The sequence below is a fragment of the Colletotrichum graminicola genome (genome assembly GCF_000149035.1).
Source record: "Colletotrichum graminicola M1.001 genomic scaffold supercont1.30, whole genome shotgun sequence".
Classification (NCBI taxonomy): Eukaryota; Fungi; Ascomycota; class Sordariomycetes; order Glomerellales; family Glomerellaceae; genus Colletotrichum; species Colletotrichum graminicola.
Window position 1 is genome coordinate 203,150 of NW_007361034.1, and position 21,512 is coordinate 224,661.

Consider the following 21,512-nt stretch of genomic DNA (forward strand, 5'->3'; position numbering starts at 1 on the left):
GCGCGTTGATCGCTTCGGCATTATCTGTGCCGTCTGCGGGTATGCATGCAGGTACTGAACACTGGAATATTGGTCTCGTCTTGGCGTGTTTTATCGTGGCTTACCCTTATCGTCGATTCCGTCCAAGCCGCTAACCACTCTCACACCGCATTTAGTCGGAAGATTTGCGGAACTTATTGACAACACGCTCGATGCCGTCGCAGCCCTTCTTCAGGGTCTCCATCTTGGGGCCGTACGAGAAACGCACGAAGTGATGGCAAGGACTGTCGAAAAGATCACGACGTCTCGACGGGTTCAGGTCGAAGAAAATGCCGGGAACGACGATGACCTTCTCCTCCAAACAGGCCTGGAAGAAGTTGAGACCGTCAGAAATCTGGCCAGGGAGACCCTCGAGGTTCAGCCAACTAGAAAACCGGTCAGTCTGGCTTGTGTAAGGTGCATTCCAGAGAACAACTCACAGGTAGAAAGTTGAGTCGGGGACATATTTGATGATGAAGCCCATCTCGCGCAGTCTGCGAACGACATAGTCACGCTTGTCCTGTGTGGTTGTTAGAGTCTGTCAACCTCAAAAGAGCGAGAGCTGGACGTACGCGGAAGTGCTTCTGGAGGAAGACCATCTCCGCCTTGACGAGGGTGGGGTCGAGCATGGGAATAGCCGCCTCCTGGAAAGGGTGGTTGGCGCCACCATCAAGGTAGCTACCGCAGGAGCCGATACTAAGACGTGTCAGTACAATCATTACCAATCCGGCGTCACTTCAACTCACGCCTTGATATACTCTGCGCAGCGCTGTTAGCAAACGTTGGATCGACCTAGAAATACAGTCACATACCCTTGGGACCCAGAATCCATGCGATACGCCAGCCGGGGAGTCTGAAGCGCTTGGTCAAGCCATCGATGATAAGAACATCGTCCTCGTCGACGTCCTCGACGTTCTCTGCAGCAGAGATAGTGTTGCCGTCACAGTTGCTAGTGTAGTTGTAGCCAGAGTAGAACTCGTCGCTGACGAAGGTGGCGCGGCCACGGCAGATGTCTTGAATCTCGGCCAGCTCGGGGTTGGCAACGACACGACCGGTGGGGTTACGAGGGTTCGAGGTCAGGATGACGGAGGAACCACGGGAAATCTCCTCAGCAATGCGGTCGGGGTGAATGTGATAGCCGTCCTCCTCTGACAGAGGAACGGGAATGGCAGAGAACTATTGGTCTGGCGTCAGGCAGTTATCAATGTCAGCTTCGAATAAGAATACATACATTCTTGAAGAGGGACAGCATCTCGTTGTAAGCGGTGTAGTCGGGCAAGAAGAAGGAGAGATAGGAGTTGCCAAGAACGGCAGCGATACGAATCAGACCGGCGCGACCACCGGGAACAATAGCGACGTTCTCCCAGGTGTACTTGCTGTCCTTACCCTCGCGGTGCATGACGTTGTAGAGGTTGGCGACAGCCTCGCGAAGTTCCTTGATACCCGCAGTAGGGCCGTACTCGCGACCGGCCATGGAGATGTCGATGGTAGTGGGGCGAGGGAAGCAACCGGCAATGTCATCTTCGACTTCAGGGGCACCTTGACCCAAATTGGCCCAAGAGTCAGGGTCCTCGAGGAAGCCATACTCGGAGGCGCGCTCAGTGCACCAGACGACACCGGTGGAGGATCGGCTGGCATCAAGACCGGCATGGGGCTGGTGGCCCTCGTGGGCGTTACGGAACTGTCTGTGAGTCTTGGACTGGACCTCTAGAGGAAGAAAAAAGTCAGCGTGATCTACCTAGGTAGCAAGACCATCACCGTTCCCCAAAGAGCCAAGACATGGAATGTCATCGAGGCCGAGTTGGAGCTGTGTGGGGAACGAGGGGCACGCAGTCAGCGTTGGACCTGGGTTCAGCTTCTACCCCGCACCGACACCAAAGCGGCAATCTTGTCTCTCCCTGAATTTACGCTCTCGGTCGCAAATATTGGGAATGGGTGAGGGAAGAAAGAGAGATTGATAGGGCTCATGCAGCTCAGATGGGTTGAATAGAAGAGATGGAGGGAACAGGGTTCTTACCGTTGCCTCCAATCTCGCCGATACTAAAGCGTCTGGGCTTGGGCACACCGGTGTGCCGGTTGATCGAGAACTTGCGGTTGTTGAACATCTTGCTCTACTAGCCCTTGGCTGTCAGTAGTAACGCTTAATCTTGGTCGAGAATTGACGTTCGGAAACTGCTGGTGCTTCGATCGGAAAGCGGCAGCTGGAGAAACAGAGTTTTGTAGTCGGTGAAATGTCGGTCGCCCCGTTTATTCACCAGGCTGGGGAATAATCTGGGGAAGGTGAAGAGGGAAAGAGGTCAAGAGGCAGTGAAGCTTGAAACCAAGAGGGGGAGAAAATCGCTCTTCATCTGTGCAAGGTGAGGCAGCAAGGGGCACACAACGCGTCTTATACAGGGAAACTGGGTAACTGCCAAAGGCCTCTCGTCACCGGCACTTGGGGCCTGACGTTGGCTTGGGAATCCCTGCTGGGTGGGAATGCAGCTCTCATGCAGGCTCTTCCAATTGTGGGTTTCGTATTGCACGATGGGGACGCTGATAGGCTCGGAAGCTGCCTTCGTTCTCGTTGAAGATGAACGTGGAACTGTCACTCGACGAATTTGCGCGGGCGGTCATCGAGTCTCGAAGGCGTAGTAGAGAGAGACTGGATCGGACAGGTCCAGAAAGAAAATGGAAGCAAACAGCGTTTGTGTTTGCAGTGTAGTCCGACAGCCCTTGTGCCGCCCGAGCCGCTTTTAGGACCAATGATTCCATACGTCGATCTCTGCTACAGGTAACAAAATAAGAAAATAAAGCACCCAAGACTCAGTGAGCAAACGCAGAGAGGCAGCGCTCGCTCGTTCGCGAACGGTATCTCATTTATTGAAGCAAACACAATGTCAGTGCGAGTATCTCTGCTTGTCCCTCTCACGCCCTGTGTACAGTTCGTTTGTTGCCCCTCATCTGCCCCTCGTTACCCCTTGTCGACCATCCGGTTTGGTATCACCACAGCATGTAAAAAAGCGGTGTCTAGAGTCAGTGTTCTGCTCCAAAGCGGATCTCCGTGCCCTCGTTTGGCTCATCCCCGGCTCCAAGATTATCCCCAATCAGTGCAGGGAGGCGACGCCCTTCGTCCAGAACAGAGGGCGACCTCACGGGGAAACACTGTTTCGATCAAGCGTACTTCGACACCAGGAACGCCACATATCTTCCTTGCATTTTGCACAACAAGTGTAGAACGCCCCTAGTAGATGGTTCGCAGCTTATCTGGGCCATTGAACGCCTGGTCCGATCGCGGGCAACCATTGGCAGAGCAGTCTGGCCAAGGCGGGCCCCGTCCGGCATCGTACCGGAACTTTCAGGACGCTTTACGAATAGTTATCGTCGTGGGTTGGCGTACCCCAGCAACAGAATTGACAACGTTCAGGGGCTTTTCAGACCTCAGTTACGGCTTGTTTGTTTCCAGCATCGAATCATCCACCATACGCCAACCTAAACGTCCCCCCAGAAGGCCGGTAGGGGCAGAAGAAACGGAGAAATGACTGTTGGGCGTCGAGGACGGACTCGAAGCAATGGATGCAGTATGAGTCACCCCACACCTCCATTATCTCCTATCCTGACATTACATAAGCAAGTATTTAAGTATACCTACTTAGGTATTTGCCGTGAAGAATTTTACTTACTTATACTTAGTAAGTATTTTTAACCCTTGACTTATACCTAAGTCTTTTTTCCTAACCCTGAGTATGACAGACTTCGTTGCAACCCCGGCTGCCCGGGTGCCGAGACTCTAGCCCCTATTTGCCGTGATTTCACATTTGACACTGCCAAATGCTGTAGCCCCTGCCAGCCTGCTCGGGCTAGCTTGCCAAGTAGTGTACATAAGCCCCGCCACTATCGTCACGTGGTGATAAGCTAGCCGAATGCTCTACCTGGGTTGCGACCCGACCTCGTTGGGCGACTTTGCGTCTCATTCCTTTCCTGCCTCACTCAGTCAGCCCAGCGTCCAGTCGTAACTTGTGACCTTATGCTCTCAAGCATTCTGCATCTGAGCATCGCCCGCGCGTCTTTCCTCCAAGTGCTACAAGCTCTTGCCGCGCTTGTTTGACGGGTCGCAAGATTCAAGTCTCCGCCGCCCGGGCATTTGAACTTTCTTCCTTGTCTACTACATCCTGCGTGACTACTGCTTTCCTTCCTCCTCGCACGGCAGCAAGTCCCGCACTTGCTGACGTCGACACCTTCTCCCAGAAAGGTGCTACCCCCAGAGACGCGCCATTTCCGGCCTGACGTACTTGACTTGACCGCCATCTTGTGTTGGGCTTCAATGCAAGAAATCAATCGTCGTCACTGTCACTAACTGTCATTTATCGACTTTTTTTCTTCTCCTTTCTTTGTGGCTCTTGCAAAGGAAGACGGGCAGGGCAAAGGATTTCCGGTCTTCAACCACCATGGTAAGCTGATCACAAAGGGAGTCATCAGACATGGGGAGAGAAAAACGGACACAGCCAGCCCCTCGCGGCACGGCCAAGGATCGGCACAAGAAGGCTGGCAAGGTCAGCAAGCCCATCGACCGCAGCGCGCCCCTGCCGCCGGGACTTGTCGCCGCGAAACCGGTCAACGCGATTGTCAGCAACAAACACCAAACATATTTCGAGTTCATCGAGAATAAGGAGAGGAAGAAGCCGTTGCTTCTCGAGGTACGCCTAAAGGGCGAGATTCTGCCGGCGTGTGCCGGTCGTTGGACTAACTAACCATTCATTAACCAGAACACCACGAACACGGATCCGCCTCCCGGCATGCGGTACATTCCCATCGGGAATCCTGAACTGACCGAGCGATGCCAGGACATCTCAAGAGAGTTAGGCGCGTCGGTATACATTGTGGTAAGGCAGCTCCGCCACTGTGGCGTGGGCGTAGTGGCTCACCAGACCTGACTACAGACAAAGGCCAAGAAGGACGCCTCGGACTTGAGCCTGCAAATCCACCGTGTCGGCTACCACATTCGCGAAAGCATTGTGGACCGAGCCTTAGCGGAGCTTGGCTTGACTGACATTTACGTACCCGAACTCATCGGCCAAGGTGACGGAGGACTGGTCGAGAAAATCCCTGATGACCAACACGAAATCGACAAACAGGCGGACGCTGCCCTGCGCGAGCTTTTCCCCCGGATCCCGAATACCGACCGACAACAAATCATCGATCATGCCTTCCAGAAAGTTTGTGGATCAACGGAAGAAGCGTGGAAGACCAGGAATGCTAACATACCATGACAGGGGAGACAGTTCAAAGGCGACCCAGTCGTAGGACTCCAGCAAGACCTTTCTCTCTCGCGGCGAGTGCAGCTGGCGGTCCTGGCGCACATTCGGCACAACCATACCAGATATGACGAGCTTCTTAGGGAGACAACCTGGCACAACGCCAGAAGAGCCACCGAGCAGCTCTGCTTGGACATCCTCGTCAAGTGGCGAGGTGATGACGAGAACGGCCGAAACCAACTTGACGAAATCCTTCGTGAAGTCGTGGTGCTCTCTGACGACTCAGATGATGAGGATTCAGGCGAGGAGCCCGACTCCGAATCATCAGAGATACTCATTGACAGGCCTCATAACATCGGCGGGATGGCGTTGGCGTCAGTCCCACCCCAGAGTGTCGCCAACAGCCGCAAACGTTTGTCGACAGCGATGTTGTCTCATCCAGGATCCCCGGTGCCCCATGTGACGCCCGGAACATCTAGGAGAGTCGCAAAGAGGGCACGCAAACATGCTAAGCACCGTGAGCGTAACTTCAGCCGATACGAGGCTGCTAGAGATGCTGCTTGGGACAACGCCATGCAGCGGCAGAGAGCGCCCGGCGGTCCTCCGGACCAGCCAGGCGTGGCGGACAGTTCCGCCGGTCACAGCGCATACCCCCAGGGTCGACCTGTTACACTTGGTGAGAACAGAGCTCCTGTGAATGATGGCGGCCGTCCGCTTCTGCAGCCGCGGCTTCTCTCTGGAAAGTCCAGCGGCGACTTCCATGAGGACAGGCCCCATATAGATGGTCCTTATGCAACACGGCCATGGCCCACGCAATCCCAGCACATGCCGTTGGGTCCTCCAACGCAGAAGGTAAATGAAACTAGCAACACTCTCAGTCGCGGTCCCATGGGCCATGGGAAATCGGAGAGTCACAATCTGCAAGACTTCTTGCATCCTTCCATTGAGCCACGATCGCCTGATCCTCTGCGGCCTCCACCACGCTATACCCGTGGCATGGTGGAGTACACGGAGCGCAGAGGTGACGATCTGCAGTACCGCTTGATCTCCCCGTCTCGTGGCCCGGTTGTGCGAGACACGCACCACTTGCATCGGCCTCAGATCCACCAGACGTATCCCGTACATGCTAGGTCTCCGCATGTAGGTCAGGACCGGGTTCGCGCCCCTGAGATGACATACCACAATGTGCCACAGGACGCCCCTCGACTTGCTGGTTATCACCCAGCACGGGACTATGGCTCTGCCATCCCATATGGTCGTGTTGACAGGATCCTGCACCAGGAGAGCCAGCACGAGCGACGCCATGGCAGTGTCTCGGGAGAAAAGGCCAATGCCATTATGATTGAGGATCAGAATGTTCACCAAGACACAGTCTATCTCCGCACGGGGGAGAGTGTCAGGGACAGATTTGGCCCTGATGTCGAGATACTCACCGTCCGCCGCCCTCGGCGTGACGATGGCCCGGACCCCCAACGGCCCATTCCAAAGGATGAAGGCTTCGTTCGCTTGCGAGAGAACCAACCTACGGAGCCACGGAATGGGCTGGCAGAGGAGGGCTTCCTGCGACTCAGAGAGCGCACTGTTGTTAGGCCTGGACCTTCAGCGTACGCCAGCCGTGCCTGGCCCTCTCTCAATGATTCTCGGACTAATGATCTGCCTCGCTTCCGGCCAAACGATGTACCTGGACAAGCCATTTATGTGAGACGTGCTGAGCGACCGCCCCCCGCTGACCTTCCGTATCATGGGCCCGGATATGAACGGGTCGACAGAGCCGGGGCCGAGAGATTTATGCAGCGCGACCTTCCGGCGCCTGTATATGGCGGAGCGTAAGTTATAGATGTTGACGATAAACTCTGTGTCTCAGACTGACATTCTGAACTGTGTAGGCCAGTCGAACATCATCCACATCATCCACCACAAGGAGCATACGGCATTGCCGTTCATCGACACGCGAGGCAGATGCCAAGCGCAAGAGACCCGTTAGGGCTTGATTCATACCCACCTGCACAACGATATTGGCCACGCGCAAACGGCGACGTGATTGTGCTTGAGTGAACCACGACTGGACACGCGACACGACTGCAAGAGTGTACTTGAACCTGATGGTTATGAAGAGAATAGGCGGGCCATGCCTGGACAACAGCATTTACAAGGCGTTTGAGGGAATAGCATCAGCGGGGAATATTCATTAGTCTGGAAGGTAAGCATGGACCTTGGTTCTTCGTATGACAGCCAGGGTAAGCCTGCTTTTGTCCGAGAAAGATATAGGAGGATTGTGTAGCGTTGATACCCAAGGCCGATGAGCAAGATTGCTCCTGATTTTGTGTTTGGTAGAGGGACAGCATAGCCCATCTATGACTACTTGACGGAATACGGCATTATGAACGGAATGGAAAGTACGCATCAGCTTCATGTTGAGAAATTGACCGCATATATTGAACTCCTAAGGAGCGGTTCTGACATCCACTGAATGGAACTCCCTGAAACGACCCAGCTGAGTGATCCAAAGAGGATCCACAGCTCCTCCCCCACCCCCCAAAAAAGGCAAAAAGAACAAACACGATTTCGGTACCCTTCCTGTCTATCGTCGTATCGCCGCCCGCGTGGTGATGGGGAAAAAGATAACAAGTAGTCAAAGAAAATCCGGTGTGGCCCCAAACCCCAACTCCTTGAAAATGCAAATGGACCCTACGAATGCTTTGCGTTGGAAATCAACAAGCGCCACCGGCCGCCAAGGACCGGGTACAGTAAAGAGAGAAATGGACATGATGTGATAGGGAGAGAAACTACCGGATGTGAACAGGCAGGCTACGAGGCCAACATGGGCTGCCTCGTCGGCACCCGCTGCTGCGCCGCCAGCTCTTCTTCCTCTTCTGCCAGCCCCGGTACCGGTAGTTCCGTGTCGGGCACCGTGGGGAGCTTGTGTTGCCTGGGCTGGTTTCGGGCGGCGTCTTCGGCGGCGACGCTGGCCTCGAGCGCGGCTAGCTCGTCCTCGACCTCTTCCTCGTCCTGGACCGATATGCGACCACCGAGCATGTCGCTGACTTCCTGTGGGGTGGAGAAAGGCTTCCGTTAGCATCGTACGTCTCCCGGTAGGAACGGGAACTGGGCTGCACCACCCAGTTCTCTATTAAAAAAAGCGATAAGGGGGGCGGGGAAGCATTGGACAAACCTTTTGGTACGCGATTGCGTCGGCCGTCTCGCCCATGAGCTTCTCGACGTGCTCGATGCCGCCCATCTCCGAGTGGATCTCCTTGAGGACCTTGGTGCCCTGCTGCAGGCCAAAGACGACGTCCTTCTGAATCATGGCGAACTCGACCGACGAGGTGAGCTTCTCGAGCTGCTCAAGCTGGGCGTCCGTCTTTTGGAGGAGCGATTCTTGGTATTTCTTGCGGCGCAGGGCGAGCAGCGCGCGCGGCTTGTCGCCCTTGGCGAGCATCTGCTTGGCGACGGCCGTCTCCTTGTCCGTGAGAACGGTGATTCGGCGCTGGTACTGGTGGAGCTTATCGCGCTGGAGTTTGAGATCGAGGATGGCCCTGGGGGTTGAGAAGGCGGGTGTTAGAGTGTTGGGTGGGGGTGGGGAGGGGGGATTCGAGCAGGTTTAGTGTCTCGCATCGTCGATGGCCGATGGCGATGCTGCGCTGACGGTCGGGAGAGCGGGGAGGTGTACAGAAGACTCACTTGTCCTGGGCAGTGACCTTGCTCGCGTTGCCGCCCATGTTGAAGGCTTCAGGGACGGAAGAGGGCAGGGGAGGACACGGGGGGATACAGATTGGAACGGCGATTCCTCTCGGATTCTAGCGACGAACGGATTGTTGCGATGAGGACGAGGTAATTGTCGGCGGCGGGTGATCGGGCGGGCGCTGGTCGGAGATCGGTAACGGATGGACGTGGATGCTGGTCTCCCGGCTCGGTTTCGAGGCGCAACAATGCGACAGAGGAGAGGGCAGTTCGTCATCGTCACTTCTCTCCTGGGTCAGGTGGGGCTGTGCGGTTATAGATAAGATAAGAGGGAAGTAGTGTAATCGGCGAGCTGTTGCCCGGCCAACAGGATCACGACTACATGCTGTCAATATGACGATGTCACAAACCCCTCCTATAGAGACAGGACTACAATCTCTCCTAAAAGCTAATAACACAAATGTAGCTTAACCTATTGCATTGGATTAGATGTCTTCTATGTCCTTCCTCTTTGTTCCTGGGTGAATTAGGGGGCCCTTCTTACGTACAATGTTGAAAAGGAGAAAGTTGAGATTATTAGATCTCTATGTCTAGAAAAGAGAGGACGGCATCAAGAGTGGCATCGTATACTGTATCAGGGTCTATGTCAGAGATTCAGGCGAAGGTAGTAGCTACGTTCGCTAGTAGGATGCCTGTCGCAGGTGGTAATAGGGATAGAATATCATAATTTAGGCTGTTGCAGCAGTAGAATTGTAAAAATGTAAAGATATAGCACTATGTGTAGTTGTAATTACGTAGTGTGAATAGCTACACTTTGTAGTTAAAAGGCAAAAGGTTCTCTTTAGTTAGGTGCTAGCAGCTAGGTTCTTCTAGGACAGGCTGGCCGCAGAGTCCCTTCATCCGTACAAGGGAACTATTAATAACGTTGTAGAGATATTTAGTCTACACAGTGACAGCTTTAACAGTGTCACAGTCAATAAATAGGCGGGTGTCGTAGAGTGTAAAGCGACCCTCGAGGTGGTAAAGGAACCCCAATGTCTCAAGGAATATATTACGCTCTGTCTGTACACCCTCATGGACGGATGGCCTAGGTAAGAAAGGTCAAAAGAGTTCACTCCCCGGTGGGAGCTACATCTCTGGTGCACATGCCGGGAAGTCGAATTCATCGCTAGCCTGTCGTCGAGTAGGCTGTCCGGTGCGGAATATTTTTGTTGACTCGGGTAGGATTCGAACCATCGACCTTGGCGACTCAACCACATGACACAGTTTGACCTGAACCCCTACGCCTAGGAGCCGCCTGCTGTGCTGGTGATGGTTACTCTATTCTTTCTGAATTAAGTAGAGCGAGAAGCTCGTTCTTGGTTCGGAGGACCTTGAGGGTGAAGTGGTTGGTTGGCGAGGCTGGGTGGGAGACATGGGATGAAAGGCGGTAAGGCGGAGGAAGGCAGGAGCGGGTGGCGGCCCTTCCCGGATCGGCAAGAACTATGGATGATGGATACAAGCTTATTCCAAGGCTCGCTCAGCTCGATTGGTCGGTTACGGTTAATCGGCATGGGAAGATTCAATGCTTACACGGTGACCTCGCCCCCTGGGAGACAAACTTCATTTCGCCACGACCAACTCCGAGAAAACACAACCATCCGAACCGGGTTAAACGGGCCTCATATCACAGAGAGAGAGAAAGAGAGACAGAGAGAGAGAGGTGATGAGAAATCGGGTGCCCACTGTTTTCAGTTTAGGGATGCTATAAGTCCCCGGGCGACCATGAAGGACCTTCGATCCGACCCTGGATAGACTTTGAGATTGGTATTGAACGCAAGATCGGGGCCACGTGGGAGTATTATTTATCAAAATGGTTCTGAAGAACGTCCCTGGGCATGCCGCTCCTGGTGTGAGTGGCTTGGTTGCGGCATTAATATGGTTAAATGCTCCTGGAGACCGGATGTCTTTCCTTCTCATCCCTCCGAAGTATTTGACTTTTTCAATGCTACCCGGCGCGTCAATGTGGTAATCACATGAAGCAATTGATTCTATTTACCCTGAAGTGGATGATCGATCCTATCAGACGGGCAGTGGACTTGCCTGGCCAACCGGGTCAACAGCCAGTTCCGTGTTATCGTCGCTGCGACGTTATGCAGTAACGCAGGCGTGATCTCCCGTAGGTCTGCGAGGCAACTATACTGGAGAATTGGAATAACGGGCTTGGACACGTTGTTCTCCTCTTCGTTATCTCTGCGTGATACTCGACCTGGCTAAGATGGAGTTGAACGACCTGTGCGCTTTGTATCTTCCGTCATTCCCTAGAACTGATCTAAAATCTCACAGACGGCAGACCCGCGAATGACTAAACTCCATGACAATGATAGAAGGGCACAAGTATGCGCCAATAGGCGATGGTGGAACATTGTATGCGATTGGGATCGTGGATGGTCAGAACAGACAACAAAAGTGCCCTTCGAAGCAAGGCAGACATGAACACAGAAAGCCATCTCAACAAGGCCTGACATCGGCTTTCCAACAGTCGATGGGTCAGTCGATGACTGCCAACACTGATGTTGAGCGTACTAGCTTAAGTACATAACGCGGCAGTTTCTCCAAAATTATACAGACATCTGAAAGGCCCATGCTTGTTGAACGGCCAACTAGAAGCTCTCATTCAATGCTTGGGGGGTCTTATCAAGCTTTTACGGTCACAAAGGCATGTCATCAAGCGAAGGCGTCCATCTAGAGCTTGAATTATACACTTGAATTTGTACCAAGACTTCGATGTGATCGCAGTCCACGGAGACATTGGTGAGATGGTCACGCCGGCCATCCCGCTTCGTCCCTTACATGTGAGGATTCCAAAAGTCCACCACGAGATCATCCAATAGTTCAGGTCCCAATGCCGCGACCAACTCTGCGATTCCGGCCTTCAAACACCCGCTGGATCCAACATCCTGACGCTGCCAGGCCACCAGATCACCCGTCTCGAAGAGCATGCCGGAGCCGTCTATCCGTAGCTTGAGGTGGTCCATCTGGTCCAGGGAGCGTATCTCATCCAGCGACATGATGCCCGGCATGCCAGTGTTGAAAAGGAATGTATCTTTATCGTCGTCGCCGTTCTCGCTCACAGGGTCTTCTCCGGCAAGCTCGTCGCCTGCTGTTGTGTTCTCAATGGCTTCCTTGGGGCCGCCATTTCCCGGGGTATCGGGCTTCTCCTTGGATAAGCTCAGATACTGCTTCTTGTCAAGGAGGTCCGTAACTCGCTTGTCCATCAGATCCCAAGCCAGTGTCTCTGGGTCCAATATGTACTGTGGCGTGTAATCAATCTTGTATCGCATCTTGGGACACGTGTGAATGTAGAAGCCAGGGTACCAGTAGCGATACCCTCCTTCCCGTGCCAGAGCAATCTCGCGAATGGCGCCCAGCTTTCCTGGGGCATACTTGTGGATGGACTCATGGTAGAGGAAGTACACGGCACTGACGCAGTGGGGGAGCAAATCCAAAACGCCTATGGCCACCAACCTGCCGTCTAAGCGGTAGCATTGGTGGAAGGAGCCTAGGCGTTGCTCCTTGCCGTCGTCCGTCGTGATTGTCCTGCGCTGAACGGGAGACTCGCACAGAAAGCGCTGGAAGCCACGCCTCGTGATATCTGCAGCGTGTTCCTTGTGGACGACGCGTTGGTAGTTCTCGTACACGAGATACTTCTCCTCGGTGAAGTCATCATGCTCCAGCGTGACGGTGAAGACGTGAGCAGGCTCGGGGGGCACCTGCAGCGAGTCGTACTCCGCCTCGTGGACCCTCTCGGTGAGATCGAATTCGGAATCCCGCTTCTTTGCCTGTTCGCGTGTCCGCGGATGGACACGGGCCGCTTCCTTTGCGTAGGCCTCTCCGGTCAGGAACTTGTTGAAGCGGTTGATCGTTTGACGCTGATCCCGGGTGGGTTTGAACTGGGTGGAGTCCAGCCGCAAAGTGTAGTGAACACAGCACGCGTGGAGCTGGTCCGGCCGGTAGAGGGTCGTCCCGGAGCGCCTCCAATAGTGGTCAAGTAGGGTCTGATAGTATTCGGGAGTGAGGGATGTGGCTTTAGCATAGTAAGAGAAGCCTGAAAAACGATGGTCCATGTTAGTAAACTGTTCACGCGCCGTATTCTCACAGTGGCTAGCTGCGAGTCGCCCTTTGGCCAGCCCACGTGCAGCTAGTGTGATGAGGGCATGCGGCGGTACGCCGTGACGTGGGAGAACACGATATGCTGACACAAGGTTCCGGAGAATTCACGAGGGATGGCCTTGGGGATGCGGGATGGCATTCACGTTTTGACTGACTCTTGCCTTGGCGGCCACAGTAACCACAGCGCGACGAGTTCGAGTAACCTGGGCACGAGTTAGTCGGCATGTCACGGTGCAGCAATTACTACTGAGCCGTCTTTATTACGGGTAGCTCAGAAGCATGAGCCTGAGCACTCGCTCGTTGTAGATGTAGAGGAACTTTAGATCCCCATCCGCCACCCCCACGGCGCTTTCGGGCATATGGAGCCGAGTCGCGAAACCGGCTGCAAGGGCTCCTTAGCACTGACCGGTGGGGAGGGGTGAAAGAAACAATCATGTGCGCACGCGGCCAGGGTATCTGAAGTTTGAAGACCGACGGCCCAGCGAGCGTGGGATTCGGCCGTGGCGCATCCATCGCGCACCTTCAGCTTGCGCCGACATCGAAGGGTCGAAGTCGGAGAGGCTTGCGTGACAAGAAAGAGGATGCGGTAACAGGGATCGGCGCAATCGCACGAGGAAAGGGCAACTAAGCCAAAAGTGCATGTGGCGGGAGGACGACGAGAGCTTCCCCATAAAATGCCACGAGCCAACTGCGGGTGGGCAACGCTGCACGGGGGTAGATGGTTGGAGGAGAGAATAGGGTGAACGACTGACTCACCGATTTGGGTTATATAGGACAATGCATCATCAGGGGTCTGCATGCCTATGTCGTCCATGGCTGTCTGCTGCGACTTGCGCGCTCCAATGCACCAGGGAAGCAGCCCGCTCGACTAGCGCTGAACGAGCACGGAAAATTAGCTGGAATCAGTTGTCAAAGTTCCCTGGGTTGTTTGATGACGTGCGACGCCCAGCGATACCCACTGTAGAGGGGGGTAAGGAGGGAGGGTGTTTTGTCTTGGGTGAGGTGAGGTTCGGCGGTAGAGGACCGCTCGTGGTAGGGGCCGTAGGGCGTTGCTGCTGGCCTAAGTATCTAGCCTCGCTGTTGCGAAACCTCGGTGCGATTGAACTTGTGGACGGAACCCCTCACTCACACACGCTTGCAACGTCGAGACGAGGAGGTGGACTGGCGGGGCTATGGAGCTCGTGATGCAATGGGGGGAAGGAAGGGGTGGGTGGTCGTCGGTCAGTCGCGAACAACGAATGCAGTAGCTGTAACTGCTAGTGGCTGGTTGGCCGTAACGCTTGCTGTCCTGAACCCGCCGCAGCAAGGCAATGCGGATGCGAACACGGACGTGATGCGTCTAAGGCTCGCCCTTGGAATAGTTAGTGAGGAGTCTGCTAGTATCATGGACCGGTCTGTATATGTAGGCTGGAGGAAGCCAATTAACATCCAATGGTAATGGTTGGAAACCCCGGTATGACGACGCCGTCTTTGCCTGTCCGTGAAGGCGCCCTGCGCGACAGCTTTGCTTCCGCCTTGTCGGCGTATCAGCGCCAATGTAAGTCGGGCTCCGTATTGCTTTACGCCGCTCTACCTGCTCTGTTGTTTCTGCCTGTTCGTCACACGGCGATGATGGATGGATGGGTCGGATATGCAGGAGCGCAGAGCCCAGAGCATGAGAGATGCGAGCTGCCAGCGTTACCCTCCGGCAGATGATAGGGCTCGTAATCCTGTTGGCCCAAGAGGGATGTGCTGCGTACACACCGTGCTAGGATACGGTGGTGGCGGCTCTGTCGGATCGGAGAATGACGCGAGAGATAGGCCTAACTGGGAAGATGAGATGCGATAGCGTAGGCAAGCGGTGCTACCTGAGCTAGGAAGCTGGGGCGCTGCTAGTGACGGAAGCCGTTGAGTTAACGCGCACTGCACCAGCAAATAGACGACACGGAGCGACGTGAAGATGCTCAAAATGTCGGGACTCGCTGCAATTTACGATGGATGCAGTGGGTGACATGAACGGTGCTGCGATTAGTGTACGTACCACCTCCCCATGGACGGTTCCTCGACAGGGAAGGTCATTGCATGGTAAGCTTCCTTGGCCGCCGTACTGCAAAGCCTCCAATCGCTCACTTCCGCACCTAGATATCTGTAAAGGCAAGCCGATGAAAATGCCGGATGCTAGACTGGCTCACGCTGACATAGTATCTGGACGCGAAACCCCCCCGCAAACAACGCCCACCCCCGCGGGCCAAGAGAGTCATGAGCTACCATCATCTGAGGTTGGTTGTCCTCCAGTAGTAGCGTCTTCCGATGCAGTGTGGGATGCATCCCGCCAAACATCTCGAGTCTAACGGACCAAGATGGATGGTTGGCTGCAGCCCCCGGATCGAGGAACCGGATTAGTGGAAACGCGACTGGCAGAGTCAAGATCATACGGGCTTTACGCATTTCGACCAAGTCAGCTCTCAAATTGGTCTTGCGGTCCTGTACGTCATGGCTGTTGGCCCTCTTTAAGGAATCGCTGTACTTGAGGCTGTCGGAGACAATGTAATCATCAAGGTCCTTAGTCCGCTGAGCAACTCGAAGATCTCTTGCCAAAGACGTGGCTGGAAACGAACTCGAGACTGCGTTGCCACCGAGAAGCACATATTTGCTTGACCTGAAGCTTGGATATGGGTAATATTAATAGCAAGAAACACTGTTGTTCAGCAAGTAATCGGGTTGCTCGTTCGTCAAGCAGTCCCTATATGCCACGCTGTACACACGTCAAAGGAGACGCTCGAGTCCACAGTCCGGCCCTCCCTTGTCTTTAGACTAAAGAGGCCCCACGTAGTGGCTCTGGCTATGGTTTCGAATTCGTATTGAAGCACTTGCTTGCTTTAGCCGGAACGGAACGGCATCATTTGCATTGGGCACTCGTGCCAGCGAGATGCTTGTTCCTCGGGCCAAGACATAGAAGTGACTGATTGCTGTGTGGAAACTGGGGCTTTGGACTGTGACATCTGAGTCCCTGGATGCCTTGCCTCTGACCTTACCTAATATGATGGCGTTTGTAGACTTCCTGGGCATGTTTCTGGTCAGACAAGAACGGGCCACGTGTAAGGCGGCTTGGGGTTGATGGATTAGTGGTGGAACTATTTCTGATCTGCCTGCAACTTCGGCCGTGTACCGTTTCCAGGGGCTGCGAATCTCAAAAAAAAAGAAAAAGAAAAAAAAAGAAAAGGTGCTGGGTGAAGTAACGGCGAAACAGCCTCATTCTAATGGTGGATTAGACGGATGAGACGCCAAGGGTACACCAAGATTTTCCATATAAAGGGATTGCCTCATTTACGAATTTCTACGTGACGTAGTAGAAACATAGGTAAATAGGTATAACATAATACAGGTACATATCATTACAACCTCTGCAATATCACAGAGGTAAATGCTCCCCACCAGTTTCTCATCCGGTTGTGACCCATCTTTTGAATCACTTCATATTGCCCGCTGTGTATAGTCTGTAGTGTGGTCGTTTACTCGCCCTTCAACTTGTCCTGCTTGACGGAGAAAGCCATTTCCAAGAACTCCTGCTCCTCCTTGTTGTGCAGTCCCTTGTTACCCGCCGCGACGGACGCGCTAGGTCCACGTCCCGCATACATGACATGCTTGCGGTCGTGATGCTCGGTGTTGTTGAGCAGGGTCTCAAGGCGAGGCTGCGTGAAGCTCCATGCACCGGCGTTGAGAGGCTCCTCCTGGCACCAAACAATGGTCTTGGCGTTGGGGTACTGGTCAAGGTTCTCCTTCAGCTGTTGCCAAGGGAAGGGGTTAAGCTGCTCGAGACGGGTGAGAGCAACGTTGTCAATCTTGTTGTCAGCACGGTACTTGGACAGAGTAGCCCAGACCTGACCAGAGCAGAGGATGACGCGGTCAATCTCCTCCTTGGGCTTGATGGCGCCGGTCTCGTGCTCGGGGTCAGGGATGATCCAGCGGAAGTGAGAGTCATCAGTGAACTCCTCAATGTTGGAGCGAGCCAGAGGGTGGCGGAGCAAAGCCTTGGAGAAGAATATGATGAGAGCTAGAGGATGTTAGCGACGAGAGGCAGAAATGTTGGGTTGTGTGACGAGGACTTACGCTTGCGGAATTGACGGTGCATCTGTCTACGGAGCACGTGGAACAGGTTGGAGGGACTCGTCATATACACAACCTGCATGTTACAGTCCTGGTGCTGGCGCTCAAGCTTCTCGGGAGACGGGAAGACACGGGGGTCCTCGTTGCTCAGCTGAAGCCATCGCTCCAGACGACCGGAGGAGTGCTCAGGACCTTGACCGTCGTAGCCGTGAGGCAGGGACACGACAAGACCGGTTCTCTGCATCCACTTGGCCTCGCCCGAGGCGATGAACTGGTCAATGATGCACTGTGCGTTGTTGGCAAAGTCACCGAATTGAGCCTCCCACATTACCAAGGCGTTGGGGGACGACAGAGAGTAGCCGTACTCGAATCCAAGTGCGCCGAACTCACTCAGGGAAGAGTTGGAGATGACAAACTTGCCCTGGTCCTTGCTGACGTGCTGGAGAGGAGTGTGGGTGTCCTCTGTCTCCTGGTCATGGAAGACAGCGTGACGCTGGGAGAAGGTTCCACGCTCAACATCCTGACCGGAAACGCGGACGTGGTGGCCTTCAGTGACAAGGGAGCCGAACGCCAGAGCCTCGGCGGTGGGGAAGTCGATGTTCTTGCCCTCGATGACAGACTTGGTACGGTTGGACAGAATACGCTTCAGGTTGCGGTGAACGTGGAAGTCCTCAGGGGTGCTGCCGATGACCTCTCCAAGATGGTTGAGGGTCTGCCTGTCAACGCTGGTCTCGTGGTGAGGGAGGACCTCAGTAGCAAGCTCCTTGGGAGACTTGAAGCCGTTCCAGGCGGAGGTGGTCCATTCCTTGGAAGTAGGCTGGTAGTCCTTGGACTTGGAGAAACTCTCCTCCAACATTCCCCAGACCCACTGCTTGTGCTCTTCAATGTCCTCCTTGGTGAAGCTGCCGTCCTCCAGAAGCTTGTTGACGTAGATAGAGATCTGGGGCTCGTGGTCTTGGATGCGCTTGTACATGAGGGGCTGGGTGAAAGAAGGCTGGTCCGTCTCGTTGTGACCGTGCTTACGGTAGCAGACCAAGTCGATGATGACGTCCTGCTGGAACTCAGCTCGCCAGTCGGCGGCCATCTGGCAAACGAAGTTAACGGCCTCAACATCATCCGCGTTCACGTGGAAGACAGGGGCGTCGATGGCCTTAGCAATGTCGGTACAGTAAGCGGTGGAGCGAGCGAAACGAGGGTCGGTGGTGAAACCGATCTGGTTGTTGACAACCAAATGAATGGTACCACCGGTGGAGAAAGCAGGCAGAGAGTGGAATCCGAGGCATTCGTAGACGACACCCTGGGCTGCGAAAGCAGCGTCACCGTGGAGCAAGACGCCCATTGCAGTGCGGTGAGTCTTCTCATCGTTGTTGTAATGCTGGATGGCGCGGGTCTTGCCAAGCACGACAGGGTCTTCGGCCTCCAAGTGAGAAGGGTTGGCTACGAGGGAGAGCTGAACACGCTTGCCAGAGGGCGTAGGGCGCTCGAAGTTCATACCGAGATGGTACTTGACGTCACCGGAGCCCTCATCCTCAGCGCCGGCAGTTCCGGCAAACTCGCTGAAGATAGACTCGTTGGGCTTCCTGACGACATTGCTGAGGACGTTGAGGCGACCGCGATGAGGCATACCAATGACGATATCCTTGACACCATAATCAACACTGCGATCGATCAGAGCCTTCATACCAGGAACGAGGGTCTCGCAACCCTCGAGACCAAAACGCTTGTCGTTGGGATATTTTGTGGCAAGGAAGGATTCGAAGCTGGAACTCCAGATGAGGCGGTCGAGGATCCGGCGCTTCTCGTCGATCGAGTACTTAAAGGGCTGGGGAACCTCAATGCGCTCACGCAGCCAGTCGCACTTCTCTCTGTCGGGAATGTGGATGAACTCGATGCCGTAAGAACCGCAGTAAATCTTTTCGCAAGCGTCAATGATCTCGCGGAGAGTCATCTTCTCGCGGCCATCTTTCTTGAAGCGCGGGAGGATGCCGGGGCCAAGCTCGTACTCGGCGTCAAGATCCTTCTCGGAGAATTGGTAGTGTTCGAGGCTGAGCTCCTTGGGCTTGATGTTGCCGAAGCCAGCGGACTCGTTTCGGATACCCAGTGGGTCAATGTTGGCCTTGTGGTGACCACGAGCTTGGTAGGCGCGCACCAGGAGCTGAACCTTCAAGTGGTTGGTGATCTCAGAGCCCTGACCGGGGCCAGCGGCAATGCCTGGAACGCCACCAGTGGCACCAGGGACCAGAGAGGGGGGAGGAGTGAAGGCCTGTGCGATAGGCATGTCGCCATTCTCCATGTTCTTGAAGTAGACCTGCCATGATACGTGTACGCTCTTGGGGTCCTGCTTCCACTGCATGTACATTTCATCGATGTAGTTGGCAGTGTTGCCCGACAGGAAGTTGTCGTTAGGGTTGGGGGCCGAGTCGGTTGCGCTCGCATAGTGACGTTGGCTGGTCAGAGCCAGAGGGCGACGCGCAGCAGCGAGCTTCCTCGACGAGGTTCGCGACGCGATGGTTGAGAAGCATGATTGCGAGTTTGTAGGTTTCGAGGCGTAAAGCGCCCGGGTGCCAGCTCTACACACAGAGCTTCGCAACATGGTGGCGGATGGTGGGGGAGGGTGACGAGGAAGTTCGTAAAAAGGATGAACGTGGAAAAAGAAGAATATACAAGAGGACGGGACTTTGTCGGTCCTCGGAAGAAGCAGGTCGGGTTTGTACGGGCCTGCGGCAAATCTGTCAGACTGGCCTAGGGGCAGGTGGAGAAAAATGTAGCTGTCGTAACCCGGTCAGGCGCATTGATTGGCTCACGTGATGCAGGATGAGTGTGCAAACAGCACCTCGGGTACACGACTTCAATGTATGTACTTGTACGCTTGCGTGTTGGGAAGGATTGATGAGATGTATGGTTGATGGAGACGGGGGACTAGAGCCCAGCTTCAGTCGCTATATGTATACCTACCTGGCGGCGGCAGCAAGGTTGCTGGAGAATGAAGCTATCTACAGGGACTTGAGGCGCAAGGTTTCAATGAGATGCTTTTTTTGGATGCTGAAGCGATAGGGGTATACAGGCTTTGGCAAAAGGTCCCAGGACAGCCGGATTAGTCAGCTGTGAGGGCTAGAAGTCGGTCCAGTGGTGTGTCCCCGGCTCTGCCTCCTGGATCAAGCCAGCAGAGAAACGGAAACAGGCCGTTGGGGTCGTGCCAAAAGGGGGGTGGGCACAATCGATGGACAAGTAGGTGGCCTGGGAAGTCGGACACAAGGTCGGCATCTCAGTGATTGGGCCAAGAGAGAGTGAAAGAGTCGTGCCAAGTTCTGGTACTTGGACCGATCATCTAGCCTTATTTTCGACAAGCCAAAAAAAGCCATGGAAGACGCCGAGTAAACCCAAAGAGTAGAGCAGTTATGTCACGGGTCACGAAGCTGTGAGGATGCATGCAGCTCGGCAAGAAAGAGCCTACCTAGTTGGGGCTTCTCTGTTAGTTTCAAAGTTGGCGACAGAATTGGAACTGCGAGCGACAATGCGAATGATTTGCGAGTTGCAGGGTATCGAGGTCCAGGACTGACGAAGTTCGTGGGGGGAAACGGTGTGCAGGCGACTGTGTCAGCCTGAAGCAACGAAAGCAGTCAACGTCGAAACGGTGGACAGAAGATACCAGCCTACATACCCATACCTAGCTAGCTAGGTAGGCTGTTAATGTACAAGTGGGCCGTGGGAACAGGTAGGTATAGGAGCGTTTGTCCAGTGGTAGGTACTCCATGTATCCGTACACTACCTGGCGTGCGAAGGCTTGGGGTCGACTCGTCTCCCATCCGTACTAGACGGGGCTGGACGGGGGGTGTTGAGAGTTGCATCGTGACCAGACAAGAGGTGTAGCACCCCCCCACCCGTCTAACGCAGTCTTGGGGACATACGGATACACTGCCACAAGTGCAGTGGATGCCGAGCCTGCAGGACATGCGGCACATTTGGCACCCAATGCTTGAGCGTTGAAGCGAGGCGGCGGCGAGGTCGACGAATAGTGGGTGACATGCCCCTAAGTACTTCGTATGGATGGCATCAGGAAGGGCATCAAGGGCCTGCCGCTGACATGGTAAGAAAGTGCTGAAATATCGGTACCGGGCTTGAACTTTTGTCCACTTCGTGGGCATGTGGACGGTGAAGCTGGTTCCCTCGACCCAGTTAACCTGTGAGAAGATTAGCGGCGGTATCGCTCAACGCCGCCTGGTGAGCCATACCATGCATGTATGCATGTATGTACTAAGTAATACTAGGTAGACCATTCAAGTTGTGAGGAGAGGTACACGGACTTCTGCAATGGCCCGACCTGCCCTTTCCTTTTCTCCTTTT

The 21,512-nt window shown here is 54.5% G+C and overlaps 5 protein-coding genes across 5 annotated transcripts; 1 reads left to right on the plus strand and 4 right to left on the minus strand.

Moving 5' to 3' along the window:
* Positions 1–151: 151 nt before the first annotated feature.
* GLRG_07333 (aminotransferase class I and II) lies at positions 152–2,123 on the minus strand (the record flags this gene model as incomplete). Its single annotated transcript, XM_008098018.1, has 7 exons — positions 152–404; positions 459–538; positions 591–714; positions 765–777; positions 831–1,194; positions 1,250–1,725; positions 2,036–2,123. 7 exons carry the CDS (start codon positions 2,121–2,123, stop codon positions 152–154), a joined length of 1,398 nt encoding a protein of 465 aa, XP_008096209.1.
* Positions 2,124–4,475: 2,352 nt separating this feature from the next.
* GLRG_07334 (uncharacterized protein) lies at positions 4,476–7,233 on the plus strand (the record flags this gene model as incomplete). Its single annotated transcript, XM_008098019.1, has 6 exons — positions 4,476–4,691; positions 4,761–4,877; positions 4,935–5,210; positions 5,268–6,853; positions 6,963–7,075; positions 7,136–7,233. The coding sequence occupies 6 exons, from the start codon at positions 4,476–4,478 to the stop codon at positions 7,231–7,233; spliced, it is 2,406 nt and encodes an 801-aa protein (XP_008096210.1).
* Positions 7,234–8,057: 824 nt separating this feature from the next.
* Positions 8,058–8,968, minus strand: GLRG_07335 (Snf7 family protein; the record flags this gene model as incomplete). The annotated part of the gene is made up of 3 exons (XM_008098020.1): positions 8,058–8,297; positions 8,422–8,785; positions 8,931–8,968. 3 exons carry the CDS (start codon positions 8,966–8,968, stop codon positions 8,058–8,060), a joined length of 642 nt encoding a protein of 213 aa, XP_008096211.1.
* A 2,790-nt stretch (positions 8,969–11,758) lies between these two features.
* GLRG_07336 (arginine-tRNA-protein transferase) lies at positions 11,759–13,036 on the minus strand (the record flags this gene model as incomplete). The annotated part of the gene is made up of 1 exon (XM_008098021.1): positions 11,759–13,036. One exon carries the CDS (start codon positions 13,034–13,036, stop codon positions 11,759–11,761), a length of 1,278 nt encoding a protein of 425 aa, XP_008096212.1.
* Positions 13,037–16,573: 3,537 nt separating this feature from the next.
* On the minus strand, positions 16,574–19,761 carry GLRG_07337 (oxoglutarate dehydrogenase; the record flags this gene model as incomplete). Its single annotated transcript, XM_008098022.1, has 2 exons — positions 16,574–17,115; positions 17,172–19,761. 2 exons carry the CDS (start codon positions 19,759–19,761, stop codon positions 16,574–16,576), a joined length of 3,132 nt encoding a protein of 1,043 aa, XP_008096213.1.
* Between the last annotated feature and the right edge of the window lie 1,751 nt (positions 19,762–21,512).